Source organism: Callionymus lyra, chromosome 9, assembly GCF_982586985.1.
Source record: "Callionymus lyra chromosome 9, fCalLyr1.hap1.1, whole genome shotgun sequence".
Lineage (NCBI taxonomy): Eukaryota > Metazoa > Chordata > Actinopteri > Syngnathiformes > Callionymidae > Callionymus > Callionymus lyra.
In genome coordinates, this window is record NC_141826.1 from 6,636,295 (window position 1) to 6,662,439 (window position 26,145).

At 36.2% G+C, this 26,145-nt stretch overlaps 3 protein-coding genes across 5 annotated transcripts; 1 reads left to right on the forward strand and 2 right to left on the reverse strand.

Moving 5' to 3' along the window:
• Positions 1 to 346: 346 nt before the first annotated feature.
• Positions 347 to 6,057, reverse strand: sil1 (SIL1 nucleotide exchange factor). Its single transcript, XM_087798817.1, has 12 exons — positions 6,029 to 6,057; positions 5,565 to 5,650; positions 5,001 to 5,124; positions 3,688 to 3,793; positions 3,499 to 3,574; positions 3,355 to 3,423; positions 3,136 to 3,231; positions 2,928 to 3,049; positions 1,863 to 1,959; positions 963 to 1,127; positions 740 to 889; positions 347 to 607 (listed from the first exon to the last, which is right to left on the reverse strand). The coding sequence occupies exons 2-12, from the start codon at positions 5,634 to 5,636 to the stop codon at positions 431 to 433; spliced, it is 1,254 nt and encodes a 417-aa protein (XP_087654943.1). The 5' UTR covers positions 5,637 to 5,650; positions 6,029 to 6,057; the 3' UTR covers positions 347 to 430.
• Positions 6,058 to 6,531: 474 nt separating this feature from the next.
• Positions 6,532 to 12,097, reverse strand: spdl1 (spindle apparatus coiled-coil protein 1). 2 transcript variants are annotated; one of them, XM_087798880.1, is made up of 14 exons: positions 12,061 to 12,097; positions 11,079 to 11,261; positions 10,820 to 10,996; positions 10,519 to 10,713; positions 10,306 to 10,455; positions 9,824 to 9,922; positions 9,588 to 9,698; positions 9,372 to 9,512; positions 9,086 to 9,192; positions 8,578 to 8,698; positions 7,828 to 7,894; positions 7,242 to 7,433; positions 7,029 to 7,101; positions 6,532 to 6,856 (listed from the first exon to the last, which is right to left on the reverse strand). In XM_087798880.1, the coding sequence occupies exons 2-14, from the start codon at positions 11,253 to 11,255 to the stop codon at positions 6,649 to 6,651; spliced, it is 1,818 nt and encodes a 605-aa protein (XP_087655006.1). In that variant the 5' UTR covers positions 11,256 to 11,261; positions 12,061 to 12,097; the 3' UTR covers positions 6,532 to 6,648. The 2 variants fall into 2 exon arrangements, with proteins under 2 accessions (XP_087655006.1, XP_087655007.1); XM_087798881.1 differs by lacking the exon at positions 12,061 to 12,097 and adding an exon at positions 11,780 to 11,903.
• A 170-nt stretch (positions 12,098 to 12,267) lies between these two features.
• trappc11 (trafficking protein particle complex subunit 11) lies at positions 12,268 to 25,502 on the forward strand. 2 transcript variants are annotated; one of them, XM_087798979.1, is made up of 30 exons: positions 12,268 to 12,465; positions 13,047 to 13,271; positions 13,370 to 13,539; positions 14,569 to 14,639; positions 15,047 to 15,161; positions 15,757 to 15,856; positions 15,931 to 16,004; positions 16,165 to 16,261; positions 16,350 to 16,483; positions 16,790 to 16,931; positions 17,018 to 17,111; positions 17,181 to 17,260; positions 17,385 to 17,463; positions 17,799 to 17,853; positions 17,941 to 18,086; positions 18,221 to 18,282; positions 18,951 to 19,083; positions 19,378 to 19,508; positions 20,330 to 20,452; positions 20,543 to 20,736; positions 20,819 to 20,967; positions 21,381 to 21,499; positions 21,576 to 21,695; positions 21,762 to 21,827; positions 22,887 to 23,043; positions 23,740 to 23,851; positions 23,913 to 24,004; positions 24,083 to 24,216; positions 24,892 to 25,059; positions 25,238 to 25,502. In XM_087798979.1, the coding sequence occupies exons 2-30, from the start codon at positions 13,068 to 13,070 to the stop codon at positions 25,280 to 25,282; spliced, it is 3,366 nt and encodes a 1,121-aa protein (XP_087655105.1). In that variant the 5' UTR covers positions 12,268 to 12,465; positions 13,047 to 13,067; the 3' UTR covers positions 25,283 to 25,502. The 2 variants fall into 2 exon arrangements, with proteins under 2 accessions (XP_087655105.1, XP_087655104.1); XM_087798978.1 differs by having other exon boundaries at positions 12,268 to 12,422.
• The last annotated feature ends 643 nt before the right edge of the window (positions 25,503 to 26,145 follow it).

Below are 26,145 nucleotides of genomic sequence, written 5' to 3' on the forward strand. Positions count from 1 at the left end.
CACCAGCTGTCGACGAAGCGTCATTGCAAACAGTAAAATATCCAGGTAGTTTTGTACAATGTTTCAATACGTTTTTTGTAGTGTAAAACTAACAAGAGATAGGTTTGAAAACTTATAGAATAATACATAAAAGATCCAGTATGTAAAGCTATATATAGATAATTGTGTTGCAGAGGGATGCGGTCTATTTTTCCACTTTCCACTTCCAATTTGCAACCATTAAGTTGAGTGTGATTTACAAAAATCATCAACTAAGACAATAGGGACAACAGTTGATCATTGCTTTAAAAACCAAAGGCGGGTAAGGCGGGTTGAATATTTTACAAATAAAAACAGGATGTCTTCATGAATGTTTTTGTTTTTATTTATTAAAGAATGAAGAATACTTATTAGTCTATTTTGTGTCTGGTAAAAGATCGACTCCAAGTTCTCATATTCTATTCTGGAGTTCATCGATCAAAACTGACAGCTCAGCGAAGTAACTGTTCTCCTCCAGAGCCTTGTCCTGGTACTGAAGCCAGAGAGAGAGAAGTCGCTCCTGTAGACCACCGTCCGACTGAAACACACCCAAACATGCTGGAGACATGGCCAACAACGTGTGCAGGGCCTGAAAATCATACATGAACATGCTTAAGTCATCCCTGAAAAGCAATCTTTGTCCAAAAATGTAAAAAGGTTGCTGCACCAAACCAAAGCTAACGGTCATCAACACAACACAAAAGAGGACTGGTGAGATCACCTTCTCTCTGTGGTCATGCTCAGGAGACTCCAGCAGCTGAGGGACCATGCTGCACCAGCCCTCCTCCAACAGCAGCTCCAGCAAGGACACCTCAGAGTACTGACGAATACGCTCCTGCTTGCTGGAATCATCCTCTTGTGACATGAGTTCCTGGTTGTCCAAACCACATAAGAATATCAAGTAGTTGCACACTGATCCATACAGAGAACCTTTAGAGCTGCACCTTCTCTCGGATCATGTCGTAGATCATGGTGACGATGCGGGCGCGGAGGGCACCTCTGCTATCCCCTCGGAACACAGTTGACAAGACCTGAAGGCCACCATGTGACAGGAAGTGTTGCTGTGCGTAGGGGAAGTGACGTAGGAGGGATGCCATAGCAAACAGAACCTAGCAGGTGAAGAACATGTTGAACATGCATGAAAAAATAAAGTAATAATAATAATAGTAAAAACATTTTTAGGTTTAAAATCATTACAAATATTACATTCTTATCGTAGTTATTTTAAGGTTTTATATTTCAATAAAGTGTGTGTAAAAAAAGAATTAAAAAATGTTATAATAATTGCTGTGCAAATATTTACACTGATGTTTATTTTTGTGTTGCAATTTAACTTCCAGCCTCTTGATGGCAGCTTTCATTACATCCTCTTTAGCTAACGGAACAATGAAATCCCACAAGATCCTGGGGATGACTGAGGACAAGAGGATACAGTTGATTCCAGCTGCTTTTAAAGTTGATGTTTGGACATATTTTGGTTTCAAAACAAATTAAAGCATTAACAAGTTCGCCAAGAGAAATCAAAATATGTCGTATTGTTGCCCCTGTATCATGATACGTATCATATTGCTAGATTCTTACCAATAAACAGCCCTGGTAAAGAAGTAATTTGAAGAACCAAGATAAGAACATTTTAACTGTTATAGTTTAACCATTAAAGAGGTGGATCTAAGGTAATGGCCTGAGAAAATCTAGCTTTTCTCACGTCTTTAATGTGAGTGAGTTAACAGTTTTGTCCTGTAGGAGAATTTAGTTCTTTGTATTATTAATTAGAAAATAAGATAAAATAATCTCATCATTAACAAAATCTTTCCACATCACTGAATGATTCTGCAAGTGTATACCTTCTTTTTGACAGTGAAGGGATGAGCTGTGGCCAGTGTTGTCAGTAGTGAGGTCAGTGCTCCACTCTCCACTGCCTTGACCTGTACTTCAGGGTTGCTGAGGACAGAAGAAAAGTGGTTAATAATCATTGAACTTGCCCAAATCATAGGCTTTTAAGCTTGAAATAAGACCATTAAAGTATTTCAGTAGCAAAGAAAGATGTAATTAATTATAAAATAAATTGGTAATTAATTCTAAAGTAAAATTAAAGTCGTTTTTCAATGCGTACATCTTTAGGAGGATTCTACAGTCTCTGTCCAGAGAGCAGCAGTTCTACGAAGGAAGATGTGTGGCTTTATTATTTAAAAAAAACAACTTCATAAAACAAAAAGGTTATAAATATAACATTCAAGTGTTTGAATGCAAAAACTTAAGTTGAGTGAAAACCGTATTTTTTGGTGTTTTTGTGTGTGCCATATTATATGTATGGAATTTGTGACTTAATTCATCAATCCCATCAAAGTTGTTTCAATCAAAAACATATTTTAAATCAAATAAAAAACTAAGTTATTGTTTTTAATTGAAAATAACCGTTTCAAAAGAAATGGGGTGTTTTTTATTGAAGATTATAAAAAAGGTTTGAAGTTGTTTTAGTTTAGTCTAGTCTAACACCATTATATATCATCATCATATGGCAAATTCGCTTTATTTTTATATACTGTACATTATTCTAGATAACTTTTTAGTTTTGAAAATGTGTCCATATCCTTTTGAAAGTGAAACTCTATACATGCATTTTTAACTGATTTATATATAAATATATTGTTCCTACTCCATTTCATGTTATTGGTGTATTTTGAAAATGAAAATTCTACTTTATTTGACATAAGAACTTAATAAATTGTACCAAACAAATCAAAGTAAAAAGTTATGTAAGCGATATATAGGTTAAATCTGAAGAAGTCAAAGACGGACAGGAACCTATTGGGTTAACTAACAAAAGAGTTTTAAAGAAGTAAATATTGAAACCAAACAAATGTACTGACAAGTTAGAGGGAACTGGTATAAGACATTAAAGTTGACACCTGGCCAGCGCAGATCCCAACACGAAGGCTGAGTGTTCCTGTAGCCTGGAGTCAGAGCTGTTCAGACCCTCAAGAATTAAAGTCAGACCACCCATCGTGCACAAACTCTGGGCGTTATCCACCTAAAAGAAACACGCAAACACATTTTGTTAAGACACAATGAGTAAAGTTGGTGAGCCACAGGCTGACTTGACAGACCTGATAGTACCTGGTGAACCATGTACTCCAGCTCCTCCAGGATGCTCAGCCTCTGCTGTGTACTGGTGCTACTGCTGTTGAACTGGTTCAGCAGTCGCCTTAATATCTATAGACAGAAATACTAAATAAGGAATTGTTCAATCGTTTTCTTTTCTGTCCAGGTTGGAAAGACTTCTCCAGGTCCAGGGTTCTTGTTCGCAGGGAAGGAAAGTAATATGACATTAAGTACCTGAACATCTGTTTCAATTAGCATGTCCAGTTGTTCCATGTCCCTTTTTAGCTCCTCAATTGGACGAAACTGGGGGGTTGAGGGTGAGATCAGTTAAGAGCATCATCACTGATTATTGTTTAGTTACATAAATAAATATAAAACCTGATTTTGCGGGTTCTGTGTTGTAGGATTTAGATCCTCCTTGATCTTCTTCATAACTTTTTTGAGTTCATCAGCACTGAAGAAGGTTTCACCATTTTCATCTGTGTTCCTTTACAGATTAAATATTTCTTAATATTCCCAATGTCCCAGCCTGAATCATGAAGTTAAAGTTATGAGAAAAAGTAATACTTTTGTTGTGGTTTCAAGTATTTGAGCTGCTCCTCCCCCATCCTGACTTCTCTCTGGCCCGTCTGCAGATTCAGTCGAACGTGTGAACCTGCTGGTACAGCCTGACCTGGAGTCACACACACATCACACACATTTCTGACTCACTCCGAGGCAACACAATTTACTTGTTGGAGTCATACAGTAAAAAAAACATGTGATCAAACAAATTGGATATCGATTGTTACTCAAATAACATCAAGATTGAGTTGAACAAAAAAGGACAGAAATGTTTTTTAACTTGTATAATCATGAACGTGACTCTTGGTTTACAATCTACATCAAGACAATCATTTCGGTATTGTTCAGGGTTGTTTATAAGCTAATTGGCATGTTAATGAACCAATCCTACTTCACAAGCACCTCCTTCAGTAATAGACTTAAAGATGTGTTTTATTTTTAATTAATTTACAGCTATAAGCTTGTCATGAGTGCTGTTTTCAGTAAGCATATTCTTTTATCTTCAAATTACATTGTTAATCTTGTACATTAAAAAGGTATTTCACTTTATGTTGTTGAACATCACAACGGGGACGTGGTGCGGTAAGATTAATTTTGAGTCCCGTTGATCTTCAGATCCTCATCGCCGTGAGCAGGAGTTTGACAAATAATCTTTAATAGCAGCAAATGTTCTAATGAAACATCACATTTTTAAACTGATGGCGCCACCTACTGACCTCTAAAAAACATGACACTGCTTCATAACTCTTCATCAGACTATCACTACTGAGGTGCAGACACAGTGCAATAAGGTTCACATTAACATTAACATTAAATAAATTCCATTAACCAGATAAATTAAATATAAAAACAATCATTAATTAGTTTGCAGGTATATTTTACATTATGAATTCTTATTTTTATTATTATTTAGAAAGCTGCTACTAAATCCCTTTTCACATTTTTATCGATGAATACAAGTAGAATTTAAATAGACATTTAGCATTTTATTTGAAAGTATGCCATGATGTTTTATTGTCTTAATTTTATTAGAAAATCCAAACAAAGACATCTATTTGAAGCGTCAAAATATGCAAGTTGGTTGGAGGTGGTGTTAATACAAGTTTCCTGATTAAAAAGAACATTGCTGACGGTTTGTTACTAACCGATGTGGTGTGTGTTTAATAAAAAAAATGTTATGAAATAAACACTCTTCTGTAAATATCCTTTAATAACCTTATTGTGAATAGATGTGGTGAAGAAGGTGAAAGAGAATGCAGGTGGGGTGAATGAACAGACTATCCATACGGTATTTAACATGACATTTTAAGTCTCACCTGGCTGGAGAGTCTGCCATTGTTCTGTCGGTTGTAACACCTCCAGTTCTTCTTCATCAACACTGACCTCATCATCATCCTCAACTGCTTCGTTGTGTTCCACCACGCTTAAAGCTGCTTTACTCTGAACCGAACACATGGAAGGTAAAGAGATTGAAATATGTGCAGCCTCTTTATTACCATCTATAGAGAAAAACTATTATTTAGTATAATATTCCATAAAAAAAGACAAATTGATTCATTTAAAACGGCAATATTTTTCAGAGAAGATCAATCGATTTTTTTAGGTAGGTTTCTGAGCCAGCTGTCAGATGAACAATTGGGAAATTCTTTTGAGGATAAATGTATACCGAAGTAAACTCATACTCAAGGAAATGTAACACAGTTGCCTTTCCATTAAAAATGTATATTATTTGCTATAGTCTCACCTATATTGTAGCCTTAATATTAAGGTTAAATGCAAATACAAAAACAACTATTGATTAATTCATTTGATCATTTTCACAGCTGGGATCAAGATAATATATTAAATATTTGCCTATGAAGTCAAGTGAATAAACCCACCTTTTGTGCAAAAGATCCAACATGACAGCAGAAGAGCAGAAGACACGTCCAGATATGACACTTTCTGACCATGACTTTCACAAAACCTGACAGAAACACATTAGTTAGAGTCATACAACACTACATCAGTGAGTCTTCTTCAGAAATAATCATAGAAACAGCATCATTTATGCTACTTTCCCCAACACATTTTTAAATTCTAAGTGTCTGTGTCCAAATAACAATGCTCTTAGCTCTACAATTTCATTTTACCCAATGTTTGTAAACAAGTCGTTACTGAAAGTGACGCCAGAGAACGTTATGGTTAGTTTAATTGAATATATCCGAATGATTGAAGTTTAAGAAATAGTAAAATAAGAAGGTTGAATTAACATGTTGTTGTTAACATACAAAAGAGCCACTTATATGCAGCTTGAGTAGCTGTAAATATTCTCAAAACTCGTAGTTTTTAAATCGCAAGTTACCCAGAATCGTGACGTCGACAATAGCAGCAGTGTCTGAAGCTCTTCATCTTATTTCTGGGTGTAAGAGATTAAACAGCGACACTAACTGGTCAGGAGGAGGTACAACAGTTCCCAAATAAATAAATAAAAAAGCTGGAAACTATGAAATGAATTCAAGAAAATACAAAACTGAGTTAAACGATATCCTAGCCAGGTTACGGACATATTCAAGAGAATCATATATTTCCTGCAAGATAATTTTTTCAACAGGTACATTTGAAAGTATGTTCCAGTAATTTATTGACAATGCTTGTACACACGAGGCGTATTATTGGCCAGAAACAAACTTACTGTTGATGCTTGGGTGTACTCTTGCTAGATCTCCAACAAGGTTTAATTAAAAAAAACACAAATTAATACTTCAGTACAGGATTTCTCTTTTTAATGCAACCATTTTATATCTAGCAACATACTGATGGGAGATGAAATAGTATCATAAGATAAAAAGATATTCTTCGGATCCATTCAAAGAAATGTAAAAACATTTAATAAATGAAAAGGAAATATAACAAAATCGTCATTCTCAAGTACATTTTGATAAATATATAGATGCAATTAAATAACAATTCTTCACACACGCTCTACTGCTGTGCACACTGGTTTTCCATGGTGTCGTTAGAGCTGACATGAATCGCTTCCACTGGACTCGGCCTCTTTCTTTTTTCTTCAGGTTTTCTCTTCTGTTGGGTCTGCTCCAGATTCCCTTCCTCCTGTGAGAGGTTCTGCTCCATGTTGCTCTCCGCTAGGGTGTTGGGCTCCTTCAGTTTGTCACGGTCAGCCTCATGAAGGCTGGAAAGAAAAGAAAAACACAAGCTTTTAAGAATGCCAGAAACCACAAAACACTTGTGAATTGATTTTAGGTTTTAAGAAAAAAAAAGTATTAATTAATATAAATGAATCATCACTACTAAATACATTACATTTTCTTCGACTCGTGGAAAGATGAACAAAAGCTACTGACCTCAGATCAGCGATGACTTCAGGCTCCTCTTTGATTCTTACACACTTGGCAGGTCTGGGCTCAAAGGTCAAATCTGTAACACAGAAACACATTTAGGTATCCATTCTATCAAAACAATTCCAATTTTGTGAAACACAAAGAATTTTAACCTTTTTTTTATGCGTAACCCTTCTATCACTACTATAAACTTCTAAAGAACACACGGTATGTCACCTTTAGTGTCTTTGGGTGCCTGAGTGCTGGAACACGCGTCAATTCCAGAGTCTTCTTTCTTAATCTTGCTGAAGTCCATCTCCATAGTAACTGCTCTTTTGTCGTTATCCCGCACAGCTTCATCACTTATAGGAGCCACACTGAAAGGGAGTTTTTCTTTCGTCCTTTTTGGGATCCCTCGACTTTTCTCATCTAGAAAACAATGGGCGAAAAAAAAAATCCAGGAGACTTTTGTAAAGTCTTTCTCTTCACTGACATTGATATTCTGTTAATATTTCCAGTCCAAACAATCTGATCCTAACATAAAAAAACGAATTGCATTGCTAAAATTATGTGTTTTTTTGGTGTAGAAAATAATTATACAAATCAAATTATCACACAAAAGTTAAAACAAAAAGGAAGTGATAAAACTGAACATTTAAAATAAATAATTATAATACCATTATTACAGGTGAAACCACAAAGAACAAAAACATGTAAAAATAAAAGTTAAGGATGACCATGAATTAACGAAATCAGAAAATGCACGACCAAAAAACTAAGTCAAATGAAATGTTCTGCCAAATGTAAGGTTTTGAGTAAAGACCTTTAGGCTCGTATTTGTGTTGTAGCTCCTCCAACCGCATTTGCAGTCGTATCTTGTCACTCTGAGTCTGTGTGAAGGAACAGCAAACGCACATTTTAAGTACACGAAAAAGTCAGTTAAAGCCTGTGACGAATTAAAAAATGTAGACGACTGTGTTTTGCAGAAAGAATAAATGGACTAGTTGGTGGAGACATATTACTAAGTTTAATTATCTCAAGCAAAGGTGTATTTCTACATGCTTTGACAAAATACCATTTGTCATCATTCAGGGGTCTTGTGATTTTGAAAACAAGTGAGCACGTCAACTGCTTCACCTTCAAAGATTTCATCAGCACTGTACCCTTGTAATCCCTCATGACTTTTAATAGAATAGAACTCTTAAAAAAGTAGAAGCGAAAATGTAAATAAGATTGATTAAACAATTCCATACAGTTAAATGGTTTATTATTAAACGTTTTTTTGTTAATTATTACTATTAAAATGAAAAAAATGGTTTTGATGGGTTTAATGAAACATCATAAAAACACCTTTCTCAGTGTATATGTAAAAAAAAAAAAGTCAGTTTTTCCACATATCAACAGCTACATTAAAGTGCTCACTTCAACTCAAACCAATGTTACCCAAATAGTTTATGGTGTCACATCATTTTTTTAAATAATAGTGTGAGTTCAGCTGGAACATTCTAATTAACCACATAGCAAATAGTATTCTTAATGTAAACATGTGAATTCAGACAATTAAATCATTTACCTGCTTCAGTATCTGTTCAGACATGAAGAGCTTCCTCTCCAGCTGCAGAGCTCTCTGACTCTCTGAAAGAGACTTCATTCTCTGGAGGGAAAGTTCTTTCCCAAGACCTTCAGAATGTGTCCTGAGACACACAAGCATGCAGCGTCACAATAATTATACTTGTAGGCCGTTTAGAAACAGAGATATCTGCCTTATCAATTTCAAACAACTTTACTTATTTTATCCCATCAAGTGTCGATTATCTTTATATAGCCAATGAAGAGTTTTAAGCAAAATGGGAGTAGCTTACCTATAGTGGAGGTCAAGGTTATTAATAAGTCACTTTTACTTGATTAACATTAAACATTTAATCAATTAAATAAATCTTTCTCTGTATTGAAGCTTTAAAATATGTTATCAATATGTTATATGGCAACATTTTTTCAAATCATGATCCGACACTCTTCAAGACGTATGCTGAATATACAATACATATTCAAATGTGCTCGCTCCAGTGATCTAAACTCACGTAGCCTTGGCCAGCTGCATCTTCAGCAGGTCTGTGTAATAGGTTTCATCCTGGACATCTGCGCCCCCAGCTGCTGATGGGTTTGTTGGCTGAGATGCCATCAATGACTGTACAGAAAGTTAAAAAAAAAACAACATACATTTCTGACAGTGAACTTTAGAGTGACGGAGGAATAAGAGAGAGTTTATGACAGTTAAACCAAATTCTGATTATCCGACATATATAAGCCATCCATCAGGTTATACGTTTAGAAAACGGTGCCTTCCACAAGGTCCAAAGATCTTACCTCCAACCTCTCCAGCCTCTGCAGTTTTGTCATGAGGTTTTCGATCTCTCCATTCTTCTCGGACAGCATGCACTGAAGTCTTTCCAGCTGAGCAGGGTCAGCTCTAGTACCCTGCAGTTGCATCAGAGTGGCAATCTGGACCTGGAAAAAAAAACACATGGACAATCCCTTTAGAATGACCACATTTTTATACTTCATATCTTGACCAGAGTGAACCTTCATGCGTTGCTGTTGCTGCCTGCTAAAAGCATGTTGCTTAAGCAGAGACTGATGCTGAACTTTCATGCTGATAAGCTGCCGCTCCATCTCGGCGCGCTTGTCCTCCAACTGCAAAATAACAATATAAAATGATCTGATTTACAATGTGCTTCAGAAGGGAGTTTAACTTTTAGGTGACCATATTGTCAAGCAAACACCATGTGTCACAGCAAAGTGACAGAAGTGGAATTTACCTCAGCAAACAAAGAGTTCCCTTTGCTGTTTGGATCTTGGGCCTGCCGAGTCAGCAGGTCAAGTTGGATCTGGAGGTCCCGATTCCCCTCTCGAGATTTCTAAAGCAATGATATATAGAAACACAAGACTCACCTTAATACGGGTTATGGAAAAACTTACTACACTGACGGTTGAATAGGAATAAGCTTTCCAGTTGACAAAAAATAATTAATAATTTAAAATAGTCAAAGATGCTTACTTTTTTTAAATCAAAATAATTGGCCTGATTAAAGTTGAAAAATAAAACTATTACGTTTCAATCATGAAAGAGTTGAACTAAGGTCGAGAATCAAAAGAATGAATCATATAAAACATAATACAATAGTCTTGTAAGAAATATTGCATTATTCTGCTGTGCTGAAAAAACAGTATAAGTATAAATTTATTTGGAGAAAAAATCTGCAATATTCAAGAATATGTATCAAATATACAATGTGTTAACCTCCAGTGCAGTAAAATAGGAAACCGCTTCTTTTTCTCTGTCCTCCTTCTCCTCAGTGATTTTCTCCAGGTGGCGCTGGAGGCTGGTAGTGGTCTGCTCCAGCTGCTTCTCTCTGTACTGGGACTCCTGCAGAGACGACTCTAGGTGCAGCTGGACCAAACACAGGCGGTTAATTGACTAGTCGCTGCAAGATTAAACCAACACACAGCTTACCTTCTCATCCTTCAAATCCATGAGCGTCGCCTGTTCCTCCATCATGTCAGATGTCATAGAACTATGAGTTTGTTCACTTAGGGAGCGAAGCTCTTCTGTCTTACTGTTGAGCGTCTCCGTCTGTACTTCCAACTTGTGTTTCAACTGTTTCTCATTCAGATGAGATTCTTCAAGAGAGGATTGTAACCAAAGCACCTAGAACATAGGAGACGAGTCGGCTGTCAACAATGTCTACAATGTACAAGTATGAAGGTCTCATGATATTAAGATGGGATTTCATGGTATATATCAAGACATGTACCTTCTTGTTGAGCTCACTTAGAGCCAAGCTATGTTCCCTTTTTAACAGCTCCTGCCCCTCTTGAAGCTTCTGACTTTGTAGGCTCTTGGTCATTTCATTGTCAGACTTTAAAGACTCTACGATTCGAGTCTTCAGTTCTACTTCTCTCTGCAGGGAGTACTTTTCTTGCTCTAGAGCCTGAAACACAAATCCTGTTAAAAATGCATATTGTCATGAAGACAAGCTGACATGTGGCTGGGTTGATGAAGATTCACGTTACCTCCAAGGCATTGGTCATCTCCACTCTTTGTTCCTCTAGCTTGCTCTCTAGCTCCATTTTCTGATTGAGTAGGTCCAGGCCAAACTGGGCAGCCTGCTGGACCTTCTCCTCTTGCTCCTGAAGCTGTATCCTCATACCCTCCATCTCTTCTTCCGCTTCCATGGCTGACCTACACATCTTGATCTACAACAGAAGAATATTATAAACACTGCAAATTACTCTGCAGGTTAACTACAAAAACAACCAAATATGCTTGTGTTTTGGAACAGAAGAGAGTAGGGACAACCATGTCTGTGAAAGGTGCTTTACAAATAAAAATTACTTACTTACTTACAAATAATGCTAAAAATGAAGGTTTGGGGTAATAGAGAAGAGAATTATAGTAAAGAGGTTTGTGGGTTTGGTTAAGATGGACATTAAGAGTTTAGGGTGAAGGAAGCAGAGAAAAGAGTCTGGAGTGAAGCAATTTGTGACCAAAATTACAAATGTTTGGCAGGTGAAGACAAATAAACTCAAATGTATGTTGTGAAAAAAAAAAAACAGTTTTACAAACCAGAAAATACAAGCTTATCAAGTGCTTTGTTTGCCATGCATAAAATGCAAAGATTGTGTGGGGGACACGAGATCAAATCTTATGGTCCAAAATACCAACATGTAATACTGAATTAGGGGATGGCTTCATCTTTACCATTCACATTTACCTTGGTTAGCTCAGGCTTCTCCCCAACACCTCCTATTCCCCCCAAAGAGCCAAGACTACTGTCTAACCCTGATACATCTACAGAGATCTTAATATATGTGCATTTTCGTTATAACTACTAGTTAAGCTTTCGAAAAAAGTTGGATCAGCACAATGTTCACAGACACGCAAGACTGCAATAAAGTTGGATTAAAATGAAACGTTTAATAAAACCTGTAGCTATCTCATCAAGTAAGTTATGTTCACCCTACAACGATTATTTTGTTTAAGGAGTTTGTTTACCTTGTTTTTCGCTACAATGTCTGACTCGAATCACCCCCGTCACTAGTTCAAATGGTCTTGCTCAAATTAAAATATCGCGAGAAGATACCGCCGGATGCAGCGGAACCCACTTCTGTTGACGCACTTTTGTGCTTAATTTTAAAGAGTTTAATGTTTCATTACTATATATATATATATAATTATACATAGGGTTCATGACTTATAGTTATATTTTAAAATGATGTATTATTGTATTGCTAAAGAAATGGTAAACTAGAGATAACGCCTCACCAGGCGGTGGCGGTAATGCCCTATAACACCTTAACTAGGACCACAAGACAAGACGGAAGAAGAAAAACGGAATTGTTATTAACAAATACAAGGTAGCGCCTTGTTTTTCATGGTTATTTAAGTAATAAGGGGAAGGTTAGTCGTTTTTATAAGTTTATATTCATTTTAAATATGGCTGTGTATCAACAAATAATAACAGCTACAACAAATGACTAGCTAAGTGTATCTATGTTACTTCCGCCTTAGCTTAACGGTGTCTCAACTTATGTGCATTTAAAGGGACTTCATGACGTGTCATGTGAATTCGACTATATCAAAACATTGCCATTAGCTTCTCTTCTTGATACAACAAAAGCAAAGATATAAAACGTAAAAATTTCTGTTAGCAGCTTCTTAGCTCTGCATGCTAATCTGACAGTCTTGTGACCAGGCGCTTATGTTTGTCTTCCAAGAATACGTGTCTGTTTTTTCTCCTGCTAACATACTTTACATTAATATGTTTGTGTGAAATATTTTAGTTACAGGTATTTGTATGACATACAGTATTTCAATTATTGGAACAGATAATGAACAATTCTACTCTGTTAGGCTCACAATTGTCATTTTTTTATTTGGGATGGGGCAGAATTTGATTTACATGTATTTGTGAAAGTATATTTCATTAAATTATACGCATCAAGTGTGTTTTCATAAGGAGATGTTGTTTTCATCTACAGGTGCAAAACAGGATCGTGAGAATGGCAGGTTTTCAGTGGGAGCTCCCTCCAGAGCTCTGCTGTCGGCCCATGGCTTTTGTGGCGCTTACTGGGTTGGATGTTGTCTTCAATGCAGTGCATCGAGCTATTTGGGATGCCTTCTGTGCAAACCGACGAGCTGACAGGGTTCCTATCTCTTTCAAAGTTTTGCCCGGAGACCATGAATATCCCAAATGTCGCACTAAAGTGAGACTATTACTCCCAAATATTCTAAACTGAATTCAGGTACATTTTTTTTGTATGAAGTTTGATTGACTCATTTGTCATCTTCTGTGTTTTCATAGCGAACCTCCTATGAATGGTACATTCCTAAGGGCATTTTGAAGACCGGATGGATGAATAAACACCTGAACTTGGTGCCGGCACTCGTTGTTCTCTTCTATGAACTGGACTGGGATGACCCTCAGTGGAAAGAAAAGCAGTCAGAATGTGCAACTAAAGTGGAAATAGTCAGGTATGTGTAATATCGATAACCAGCCCTTATTTTTACATATTAAATCAAGTGTCATTCACTGTTCTCAAAATGAACAGTTCATATCGTATTTTATGGTGTTCAATTTAAAAATGAGAAATAATATTTTAAACACTATAGGAGCAAGAAGTATGGTGGAGGGAGAATACCACAATCAATAATGTGATCGATTCCGTTATGCATATAAATTAATATGTGAAGAGCTTTTAGTGTAAAGATAAACTTAATAGAAGAATGAATAAGTGCCATTTAATTAAATAGATTACATTGACAATTCTTATTCTGACCCTAAAGTTTACCAAAGACCACCTGAATAAATACTACATTACAGAGTGCAAACACAAAGTGCAACTGGATGAAAAACAATTGCAGAACCAAGAAAATAAAACGGTTGTGATCGTCTTTTCCTAACTTTTGTCATTTGGTGCAGGTGATGACACACATTTCTGTTACCAAATAAAGCAACACTGTGTCTATTTGGCCTGTCTCTGAGATGTAAATGGATAAGGTTTTGCCTGGTGGGTCACTGTTATGGTTGTCTGTATTGTATATGCAAAGGGTTTGTACTGGTGCTTAGATTTACTTGAATTTAAATTTTGTTTTCAAGATTTGAAAAGTGGTTGGATGGAATTTTTGCGGTTAATATTTTTATTTTACCTCACCTTAAATGAAGACATTCAGTAGAACAATCAAACATTCTTAGGAGGCTGCTGCTTCAATGAGTACTCTGAGACATGGCTTAAAAGATGAACAAGCCCAATCTATTAAGACGTGTTTTTAGCAATGTTCATTCTATTTAAAGGTTAAATGGTCATCCTAGCTCTAACAACAGTGCAGCTAAAATATCTTGCAGTATGTTAGTAGGTCATTTAATAGAGTTTTTCAATATTTTTTTTTGTAATGCTCTGAAAAAAGGTTAAATTGTTTTCTGTTGATGTACTGCATGGAACCCACTATAAAATAATATTAAAATAAAAAATGTATATCATAATATATCACTTTTTTTTTCAGATCCAGTCTTCAAGGCAGAAATACAAAAGTAGCGGTGGTTTTAATCCAGAAGAAAACGCCTCTACCTCCAGGTAAAGTTATTTTTTGTTCAACTGCCATGAAAAGTCTACAACTGTTGATAACATATTCACTGTTTGAAATAGTTACTTAAAGAGATTTATTGTTAAGCTACCTTTTGCTTATTTTTTCTAAAATTAATTCTCTTGGTGATGACGGGTAAAGTACTTTTAAAATAAGTTGTAAAAACCATGGCTCACACAATTAAAGTAAATGTTAGAATGTTGAAAATGGCTGATCAGATTCATGGACAGAGAAATAACTTCTGGTGGTGAACAACCATGTTTAGAAGATGCTAAAGTTGGTTTGTTGTATACGATTTAAAGCCAGAAACAAAATGCATATGTCTTGTATTTGGTGGTTGCATAGTTAATGAAAATTGTAAATCATCCACTTTTATTTCCTCCTATTGTCTTGACAGGAGAAGACCTGGTAGCATCTGAGCGAGCGACCTCTCTCTGTGGTGCTTGTGATCTTTCTGGAAAGAGTCTGTTTGTGCTGCCTCACACTGATCATCTTGTGGGATACATCATCAGGTTAGTGGTTATATATGTTTTGGAATTATTGCAAAGACATTTTCATGTTAACATATTTAACCACAGAAGGTGAATTGAAATATTGCGAGCGGCCACTGTATAATATTGGAACAAGAGGCCCAATAAATAGAACATTGTGCCAGTGATGAAGAGGATGTAAAAATAGTCAATCCATTGTGAGCCCTCTGTGGAATCTGAATTGGGGAGTGGATGAAAAGAACACTAAATGCACTGTCTCTTGTTCTTGTGATTCTGAGGGTCTTGCACATATTATCTGGACACATCAAAAAACAAAACAAAGAGGCTGTTACACACACAGGAAGTGCAGTTATGTAACTGGATTCAAAGTGATTATGATGACAAAATTGAAATAAAGGTGTATTAAACAAATGTAAGATTTACTAATATAAGACATGATGGTTAAGAGAGGTAGTTGTATGTTTCCTGTAATCTTAGAATTAAAAGATATGGATAAATAATTATCAATAAAGTGGCTTTTCAATTATGCTATAGTGGCCGACTGTTCTGGGTATAGTTCTAGGCTTTTAACCCCAAGTATCTGTGATGAACACTTTTGTTCTTCTCGTTTTGGCAGGTTGGAAAACGCATTCTATGAACATGCGCAGACGTACTACTACACAGAAATCCGTCGAGTTAAATCACACAAAGAGTTCCTTAACAAGACGACACATCAGGTAGGAGGAATGTGTGCTGCATCTCATTGAAGATAAGCATCACACTTTTTTTATCTTCTTCTATTCCATTCTAGCTGCTGTTTGTTAGACACCAGTTTAAAATCGCCTTCTTTAGCGAGCTGAAGCAAGACACCCAGAATGCTCTCAAGTGAGTATGAAGACATTAATGCAGTAATCAGCATGTAACGTATGATAATCTGTTATTTGGTGTAAAGTTACTGCCGTATAATTTCCTTGACCATGACATACAAAAAAATATTTTATTCTATTTCTTCCAAAACACTTTTACTGATTCATGCTGCCTTCAGGTATTACAGGACCGCATATAGTCTGGTCCATGAACTGAGAGTCCACGAGACAAACATGTTGGAAATCAAAACGATGGCAGGATTCATAAACTACAAGGTAAGTTTCTTCCGTAACTGCATGATAATCAATTCATTTATTAATTTAAGATGATGCTATAGTTCATCTCTTTTTTTTTTATTTACAGATCTGCCGACTGTGTTTCCAGCACAACACTCCTCTGGATGCTATAGCTCAGTTCAGAAAGCACATTGACCTTTGCAAGAAAAAGATTGGTAGTGCTGAGCTAGCATTTGAGCATGCTGCGTGGATGTCAAAGCAGTAAGATTCATCTAAGTTTTAAGTAGTATATTGAACATAAAACCTCATGTTGATATCACTTGGACGCACACCTTTATGCTTTTGTCCTCTACGATGTAATTTAATCTTTTTGCAAAATTGAATCAGAAAAAGTTTAATTTCATGAATGAAATATTGCATTTAGTTTAGCATGATTAGCTTCAGTCTGTGTTTGAGGGTCTGTGTCTAATTCAGCTGTTTTTGCCCCAAATATTCTGAGAGCCACTGCTCAGTTCCTGAAATTATGTTGACTCCTGTCCCTGCTTTTTCCTCTGTATTTTCTGTCAGGTTCCAGTCTTTTGGGGAGCTATTTGATGAAGCTATCAAGTTGGGTTTGGCAGCGATCCAGACCCAAAACCCTGGTTTCTACTACCAGCAGGCTGCTTCCTACAGCCAGGATCGCAAGCAGTTGGCTCAGCAGCTGTGTCAGGTAATTTCAATTTATTGAGCAACCCATGATGTCATCGTTGCTTGACATGATTTTTGAAAATATGAAAACATTTTTCACATATCTAGACTGGAGCAAATTATCCAAGCCCTGACCCTCTGGACACCCAGAATGGAGCTTTGGACTTTTATGGTCAGAGACCATGGAGGCAGGGACATCAGAGTAAGAAAGTGTGTTATCACCACGTTTAGACAAGAGTTTAATTAAATGCATTTTTGGTACCTTCTTTAGGTATTGACCCACCTGATGCCGAGAAAGAAAAGACAGGAATCCTGGCTCTGCAGATGCAGGAGAGAGATGTCCCTCACTCGGTGAGTGCTCTGTCTTTTCAAAAACGTGCACAGTATATGACACTGAACATGTTGAAAGTTTCACTTAAAACCTTGACCTAAGGTATTGGTTGGTGTTCAAACAAGTACACTTCTCTGCCCACAGGAGCTGATAATAGCCCTCCTTAGTAACGCTGTAGCCCAGTTCAAGAAGTACAAGTGTCCACGGATGAAGAGTCACCTCAGTAAGTCTTACAAAGATGTAGAAGTATTGTGAGTCTTCTGGAAATATAGTTGCTTCAAGCTACATTCATCAGAGCTGTTATATAAATCGTATATAAAGGCTGTAAAACATTGAACTTGTGTTGTCCTCCATTTAGCCAGGAGATCCTGTATAATAGAAAAAGCTGAGACTTTCCTTTGATGTATTTATGTCCAAATATCTTGAGAGAGGTGATCTGTAAAGAAGATTTCAAAGCTGATGAAATACGTTTCAGGAGAAGGGAATCTGCTTCCACATTTCATCATCTCAAATTCTAGAGGATGATTATGTTTGTAAACAACGTTTTCTCTTCTACAGTGGTGCAGATGGGGCAGGAGTACTATCATGCCAGAGATTACACTAAAGCTCTAAAGTAAGTGAAGCATTAAACTTGTTTCTATCATGTTGATTTACAGATAATGATAGACGTTTTATTCACTGTATGTTATGCTTCTTTAAGGCTCTTGGACTACGTGATGTGTGACTATCGCACAGAGCGTTGGTGTGCTCTCCTCACCGCCATCTTGACAACAGCACTGCAGTGCTCGTATTTGATGGCCAGTGTTAAAGATTATATCATTTACTGCATGGAGCTGTTGGGCAGAGGTGAGTTAGGAACCGTCACTTTTTATCCCCCAAATCTGACATTAGGAAATGTGTTCAAAAAGTAAGATGAACAAGAAAACCGTAAGGAATGTCTTCAGGATTTTTGAGGAATGTCTGTTTTCTCTCATCTGCAGCTTCAACACTCAACGAGGAGCAAAAGACCCGGATAGAGGCGAACCTCATCAAAGTGCTCATGGTAGGTGGTGTCATTAGATTGAGTCACGACATTTAGGAATTAACATGAATATAAATGTTTGAATAGTGTCAGGTCTACTGTTTAATATGAACCTCACCTGAATTATTAAACGTTTTCCCATATTTCAAAATATATTTATTTTTCAGATTTAGTTTCAGTTATCTCGGATTAATTCTCCTCATTTATTTTACCACCTGTTTTAATCCCAGTCCAATTCTAATTAGTAATGGTAATTCTGTACAGGAACTGAAATTGGAGTAGTTTTATAGATTATTTTTCTATAGATAAATATGAGTTTTTTTTATTTACTTCCGGGTCATATAAAATATACATTGATTAATTCCGAGCTTACTTTAGTTATTAATTAGTGATAACTTAAATTAAGATATTAAGTAGAATTATCTTAATGCATGATCAGATAATTTCACTGACTTTTTACTACTGTAAGGCACTTGGTTATAGTTTTCTGTATAATGCTATTGTTATGTATATGTGGTAAATCCTATAGGAACTATATAAACAAAATGTTAAGCCGAGAAACAATCACAACAGTAGTTCTGTAACAAAATACTCGATAGTTACCGACTAATCATTGGTGTTGCTGCACATCCAAGATGAAGTGTTTTAAAAAGAGCTTGCTGCTATTGTGCTTTTTTATTTTGTTTTAGAACAATGTTCCGGATCCAGAGCCAGAGTGTGATCCATCCTCAGCTACTGCTGCAAGATCTCTTTGGAATGATCGCATGTCTTTAGCTGGATCAAATGAGTTCTCCATCGAAATGCAGGACTATATACCATTTAGTGAGTCAACTTTTGTCAACTGTTTTGATCATTATAGTTTCTCTTGCAAAAAAGTGGACTTTGTTTTTTAACTAAAGTTGTGTTTTTTTTTTCAATAGATAGATGCCAAAAAGTGTTAGTGCTGTTAAACATAGACATGGAAATGTAATTAGTTATTTTTGGCATAATGTCATGTTATTTCCTCTTGGTTTAGCAATGTGATACAAAAATGAACTTGGCTTATTATTGAACAACAAGATCTCTGACTGTTAACCTGTTCATCGGTTAACTCTTTTTCTGTTTTTCTTTTTCCAGTCCAGTGTAAAGCAAGGTTCCTTTCTCCCAGTTTCCACGTGGACGATCCAATCCAGCTCCAGGTATTTTTGCGAGCAGACGGTCCACATCCTGTGTCCTTCTCCAAACTGTCAGTCAGCCTCAGCAACCAGGTACATATACACTTTGGTATGCTTACATAATATGTAGGGGGGAAACAAATACTCAAATTGTTCTGAAAATAAACATGATTACAAAAAAAAATCAACATTGGCTCCTTAAAGGTAGGGTAGGATTTTTTTTTTCCTGAGCACATACTGATTAAGACTTCACAACAAGTATTTAAATGCTATAACACAAAAAATAAACATAGTTAAGTTAAAGGCTATGGTTGCCATTTTAATGGATTCATTAAAAGTGAGTCTGTTTATATTTGTCTGTGTTTTTTTTGGTTTGTGAACCAAAAATGTTAACTTAAACTGTAAACCAGTTAGTCATTAATTACCAAGTTTCTTGTGATTGCTCTTTCACTATCTAAAAATGTCGCTTTAAAATGATTTGCATTACTTAAATATTCAATAGCTGTGGGCTAATTGAAATATGTAACAAAAATATTTTGGGAACCACTAAATTTTCCATCAGGGGACATAACAACACAAAACATTTTGGGTTAAGAAGGTTAACTTTAAGATGAATAAAGTGTGTTGTGAAGCATGCTAGTAGTCATGCCCCCTTTTTTCTTAAGTCAATGGTTGACGTTTAATGTTAAATTTCCAATATTGTAATAATTTGTATATCTTTAAGATCGTTTTATTTTTTATTATCTCTTTTATTATTTCTTTTTTCCTTGCACTTTATTTTTTTCAACTGTGCTGTTGTAAAAGTGTGTTTCCCCTCTGGGGATGAATAAACATTTTCTATTCTATTCTATTCTATTAAGAACTAATTTCTGGATACTTTGGTACTACTTTAACACGTATGTTTTCATTGACAGGAGTACAACTCATTCTGTATAGTGGAGTCTTCAGGTCAGGAGGACATGAGTCTGTCAGGGAAAGTCAAGTGCTACAACTTTAGTTTTGTTGCAAACACTAAAGACGTTGGCAAGAAGATAGAGGTGGGTCTGAGTTGTAAAATATATATACAATGTGGTTCTAATTGGTCCTGTGCGTGTTTGTGTTAATTCTTTGGGCTTTTTGTGTGTTAGGTGACGGGGATTGAGCTGATGCTTGGCAGTAACACTGGACGCTACGTGTTCCTGAACTGGAGAGGAGCCGGTGGAGATGCCGCATCCAGCCATGAGGCCTTACAGGCTAGCAGATCCTCCCGCCACTGGGGGCGGAGCAGTGATGCATGCACAACACCGCAGTGGGACAGTGTGACAATGCAGCCAAGTACAATGTAATTATATGATCATATGCACCTGCCAGCTTAGGGCCATCACTGCTGAACAATGTTGTCTTTGTACCTTCATTTGTTAAAGGATAATATCCAGAGTCCCAAAGATCTCTGTTCAGCTGAACCACCAGCCCCCTGCACTCAGCAATGAAATCTACAGCATCAAACTCACCATCCAATCCCAGGAAGAAGGTGTGGCTCAAGACTTGAAACTGACTGCGGGGCTCAAACCAGGTACAGTTGCAGCACAACGAACTATCAAAACAATTTTTTTTCGCGATTTGTGCACAAGGCCAACAAAGGTTTGAACACACCCAAACTTTTTTTTATATTTTGACTGTAGTGATTTTTTTTCTTTGTCCACAGAAAGTCAATGATGATTAAGTGAAACTATCTTCTTAGTCATTTTATATGTAAAATGAAAAAATAATGAACACTTTTTGCTGGACACAATTTGCTGTGATGCTCATGTTTCTATAGATCATCCATGGTAAATTTAGTTGCTTGAACATGATTTACACGCCTGTTTATTTGAGGGTGCAAATCAACAATAACCTGGGTGTGTGACATATATTCAACAATTCAGCCTAGTTGTGGATTAAACCTACTTTACTTGAGTGACATGCATCTGCTGTGTACTCTTGTAGGTCAGGACGCCAATCTGAGCCATAGCACGCATGTAACACTGGATGGCTCAAATTCTTGTGACGACGCGCCTTCTTTACTTCCTGACATACCATTAGGAAACCTTCAACCTGGTGAAAAGGTAACCGGTATAGTAGTATTTGTTTTTAGTTGTTTACATTGTTAACCTACTGTGATACATGTTTCCTTCTCTTCAGCTTGAGAGATGCATATATGTTCAGAACACATCAACAGGGCCACGGATCTTTCTTTTCCATGTGGCTTACAGCGTTGACACGACTGTGGGGGGCGAACAGATCGTCTGCAAATGTCACAAGGTGAAGCCTTCATTGTAGCACAACATGTTGTTAAACCCGAATCATTTCATTCTTCTTAACTTGCAGGACGAGACGGTTACCATAGAGACGATGATTCCATTTGAGGTGTCTGTGAATTTTGTCTCACCGAAAGTGAGTATCAGTTTCTGCTTCCCCCGAAGACAAACATTGGAGAAATTCTAAAAATTCTGGTGAAATGATGATGAAGTCTGCAAATATTTACAAACATGTGACTATTTGAACAAACAAGCCTGATTCAAAAGTAGTACAAATGCGACACTTTTATTTTATATTTTCTTTAATAACGTTATCTAACTATAAGCTAGAAAGTAGCTTAAAAGCGAATGATACACTTACAATTCAATTTAATTTAAAGTGTCTTATCATAACAAAGTTATCTTAAGACACTTTACATTTGAAGTACGACTATAGTGGAGAAAGGAAAAACAGATCCTAGCAATTCAACACATACAACAGTGCCCTATTTTTTTTTACTTCATTGTCTGCGACTGTTCTGGGATGGAGAACAACTCGTACCTGGCCAAAGTATGACCTTGGGGCCCTTTAACTGTATTTATTTATTTATTCCAAATACACTGTAATTTGTGAAAGTTATTTATTTAAGGACTTCCTTTCAATTTTTCCAAAAAAATATATATATAATTAATCTTCAATCATACTGTAAAGCATATAAACTAGAATACAAGTGACATAACTACATTTTGTAAAATCCTACTAAAATATTTTCCTTTTTTTTTTTAGATTTTCCTTGTAACTGTATTTTTTCTCAAACTATTCACATCATATAAAGTATTTTTTCTTTGTTTTGGCTTGACAAAGTCACAGTATTGAATATTGGCTGGAAATGTAATTTGCTCTGATAAATATGTCTAGAAAACATCTTGATCTAGAATCGCCTGGAAATTGTTTGTTTACATTCATAAGTATTTGATTGCAGCAGAAAAATATGTATGATTGTGTTAAACTAACAAATATACTGTAAGCTGATGTAAAGTAGATGAGATTGAAATAAATGAAATTGGATTCAAAGATGTCTGAAACAAACAACTTATACAAAAATTAAACACTAAATCAAGAAACAAAGCAAGTTCAATGATGGCATTGGTTGTTTAAAGCTTCATTAGTCGGTTTAGTAAGAATTGTTTCTGATAACTTCTTCTGACTCTGCAGTTTGAGCCACTAGAGAGAATAGCAGTGGGGATTCCATTCCTGTTGATGACTGATATCCTGTCATCGTCTCCTTGGCCTCTTCTGTTGTCCTCATCCTCGCTGCAGTTGTTCACAGCGATCAACAACACACCACATCAGCCATCCCAGCTGCAGGAAGGTACTTCCTCATCATCCTCTGTGTTTTATTTTAAAAGCTTAAGACATTTAATGTGGCACCAATTTGAATAAAACCTTCTTTGAATTACCTCAACTGTGAATGTATTTTCTATTTAAAGGTGATGCATTACGATAGTAGATTTTTCCTGGTGTCAGTACGGAATAAAATATTTAAATAATATGACGCACAAAATAAGCAATAGAAAAACAGAACCAAGCCGAAAACAGAACCAATAAAAGGTAAATTTAAGTATATAAATAAAGCAAAATGTTTATTTGGAATCCATTTGATATCACCATAGAGTTGGAACCCTTTTATACTCAAGTAAAAATACATTTTTAAGATGGCAGACGGATGAAATAAAAGTTAAATATAGACAAATGCCTTCCTACATAAAAACCACATTGTCTTTAAACATAAAAGTAATTGTCAGGAAATAATTAACATAATTTTAAGCGTCATGTTTGTCACGGAATACACTGTATTATTGGTAAAATAATAAAATAATAAATTGTGCTTAATATCAGGGATTTCATGTTTTTAAAAAACGATCCTTCATGCAGTTACAGGTTCTTATTTGAGTGTGAGATGTGATTGACACTGTTGGATCTAAAAACTAAATCAAATAGAGCAGTCAAAAGTTTAGTTTAGAGTCACATCGTTCATTCAGTCACATCGTGAGTATCTCTGTTTCAGTGGTGCTGCAAACCGATGAATGTGCCAGCGAGTGCTTCTGTCTTCAGTGTCCACCAACGACTCAGAGCGACAACACTGTCGCCACAGGGCAATACCTGATCAACTGGAGGAGGTTAGTAAGCAGTGACGTCCCTACTTGATGGGCTTGAAAGAGCTGTTTTCTCCCCCTGCAGAGAGTCGTCAAGCCCCAGCAGTCCTCTGATCCAGACTGCAGTGACCTTGCCGCACGTCATTCTGGAGTCCATCCCTCTCTACATCCACGCTGGTCACTATCTACACACCGACACATATACTTGAATATAAAGGTGTGTGCATGGAGTGACATGCCTGCTTTGTTTTGTAGATTTACCTTCATTTGGGAGAGTCAGAGAGTCTCTGCCGGTTCGGTACCATGTCGAGAACAAGACCACGATGGTGCAGGAGGTTGAGATGGCAGTGGAGCCTTCAGACGCTTTCATGTTCTCTGGACTCAAGCAGGTACGGTCAGTCATTAAGTAGTAGTTCAAGAATTTAAACATAACCATATGAATATTGACATCAAGTAGATGGATTTGAACTTACAACTCAACATTACATATGAGACAACTCCCATAATGCACTGCTGCCCCAGCCAACCAATCAGAGCTGTTGATCAATTATGTCAGAGCAAAAGAATGGATAAAGAACCACAAATACAGTATTGTAGCAACCAATCAGACTCCAGTTAATACTGTAGAGCAGTGTGGAGGAAGGCACCATGAAGTTCACTGTCGAGTAAGAGGTTTGGGTTAGACGAGGTACTACTCTGTTCCTTGCTGCAGTTTCCTACAATGTACAGTATATATGTTGTACCTGCGAGAACATGGAAGGTGAACTGCGGGTAAAATGTTCTACATGATTAAAACAAATTTTAAAAAAGGGTTGTTGTATATCAATAATAGAATTATTAGAAATTGAAGTACTTCTGTGAGAGATGTTAGTGTTGTTACATGGTAAATTTGCAGTCAAGTTGTTTTAACAATAAAAACGTATATATTTTTTACTTTTTGCGTATTATCTTTTGACACAACTTACATTTTTGAAGTTCCCGTCTCTCCATGAACTGTGATGATGATCAATTTGTTTATTTACTCAAAATAAAATAATTCAAAATACTTGTGTATTTGTGTGTAGGTGCGCCTTCGTATCCTCCCTGGTTCTGAGCAGCAGATGTTGTACAACTTCTACCCTCTTATGGCTGGTTATCAAACACTGCCGCAGCTCAACATCAGCCTCCCACGCTGCCCCGCCACCAACTCACTGACGCTCAAGCGCTTCCTTCCTCAACGCATCTTTGTCAAGGTAACACATGTGTACACACAAGCATCTGTAAATATACACTGATTATACACTGTTAACAGCTTGTGGAAGATGCATTGAAAAACCAATTATTAAAAAACTGAAATTAAAATATTAATTGTTTGCTTCGTCATTGTTGTATTTATTTAACTCATTTTGTTACTTTTCAATCTTTCCTCAGCCTCAGGGCAGACAGCAGGATGACGCCTACATCGCAGCAGCTTGACTGGAAATCTGACCTGAATCTCTGTTTGTCTTTAACACCTGAATAATGATTTCACAAAATAATTGACCATAATTGTTTCCGAGTATGTTTGAGTAACGATGAAGGATGAAGGATCTGTCGACGTCACAGAGGTCGACTGTACGTTTCTGGTGAAGTGTTTGAAAACCTGTATCTTACATTGATGTGTTGAAGATTTTATTAAATTTAACTTCTAATCCAACTTTTTGCTTTGGTTATTTTTTTTAGATTGTGGTATTTTTATTCCAATCATAATAAAGAAAAGCGTTAAAACAGATGGTCACTCTATATATTCTTATAGATTATTTTTTTTCATAATTTTTAATGATATTATAGTAATTTATTGTATCATGATTAATATAAGTCTTTATAACGTTGCAATAATCATTTTATTGTTGTTTTAATATAATTAATTAATTTTAGTATCATCACCTTTTGTACTATTGGAAGAGTTAAGAAGCATAACTTCTTTTGAACATAAGCGGCAGAACATTAAGAATGCAGTGCTGCCTTTTGTTATTGTTAGTGTGAGCTAAAACATCTGAAATAGACTAAATAGGTTTTTACTTTTTTGTGCCACATTTTGAGGAATGGAGACGCCTATCAATTTCTATCAAGTTTTTAAATGTTTTGATTATATTACGCCCAAAGTCCGCTCATCTATTTAACTCTAATCCAGATTTGCTAAAAAAGAGCATAAAAATCATAATTTCGGCAAGTAAAAAGTTTTGTTTTGTCAACTAAGTAGGGAAGAATCATCAGCCTATTGCAAGTCTTTAATATTTTTTGCTTCAAACTCTGTGTTAACTTTACTTTTCTTTCTACAGTCAGCTTTAAGTTGTGCG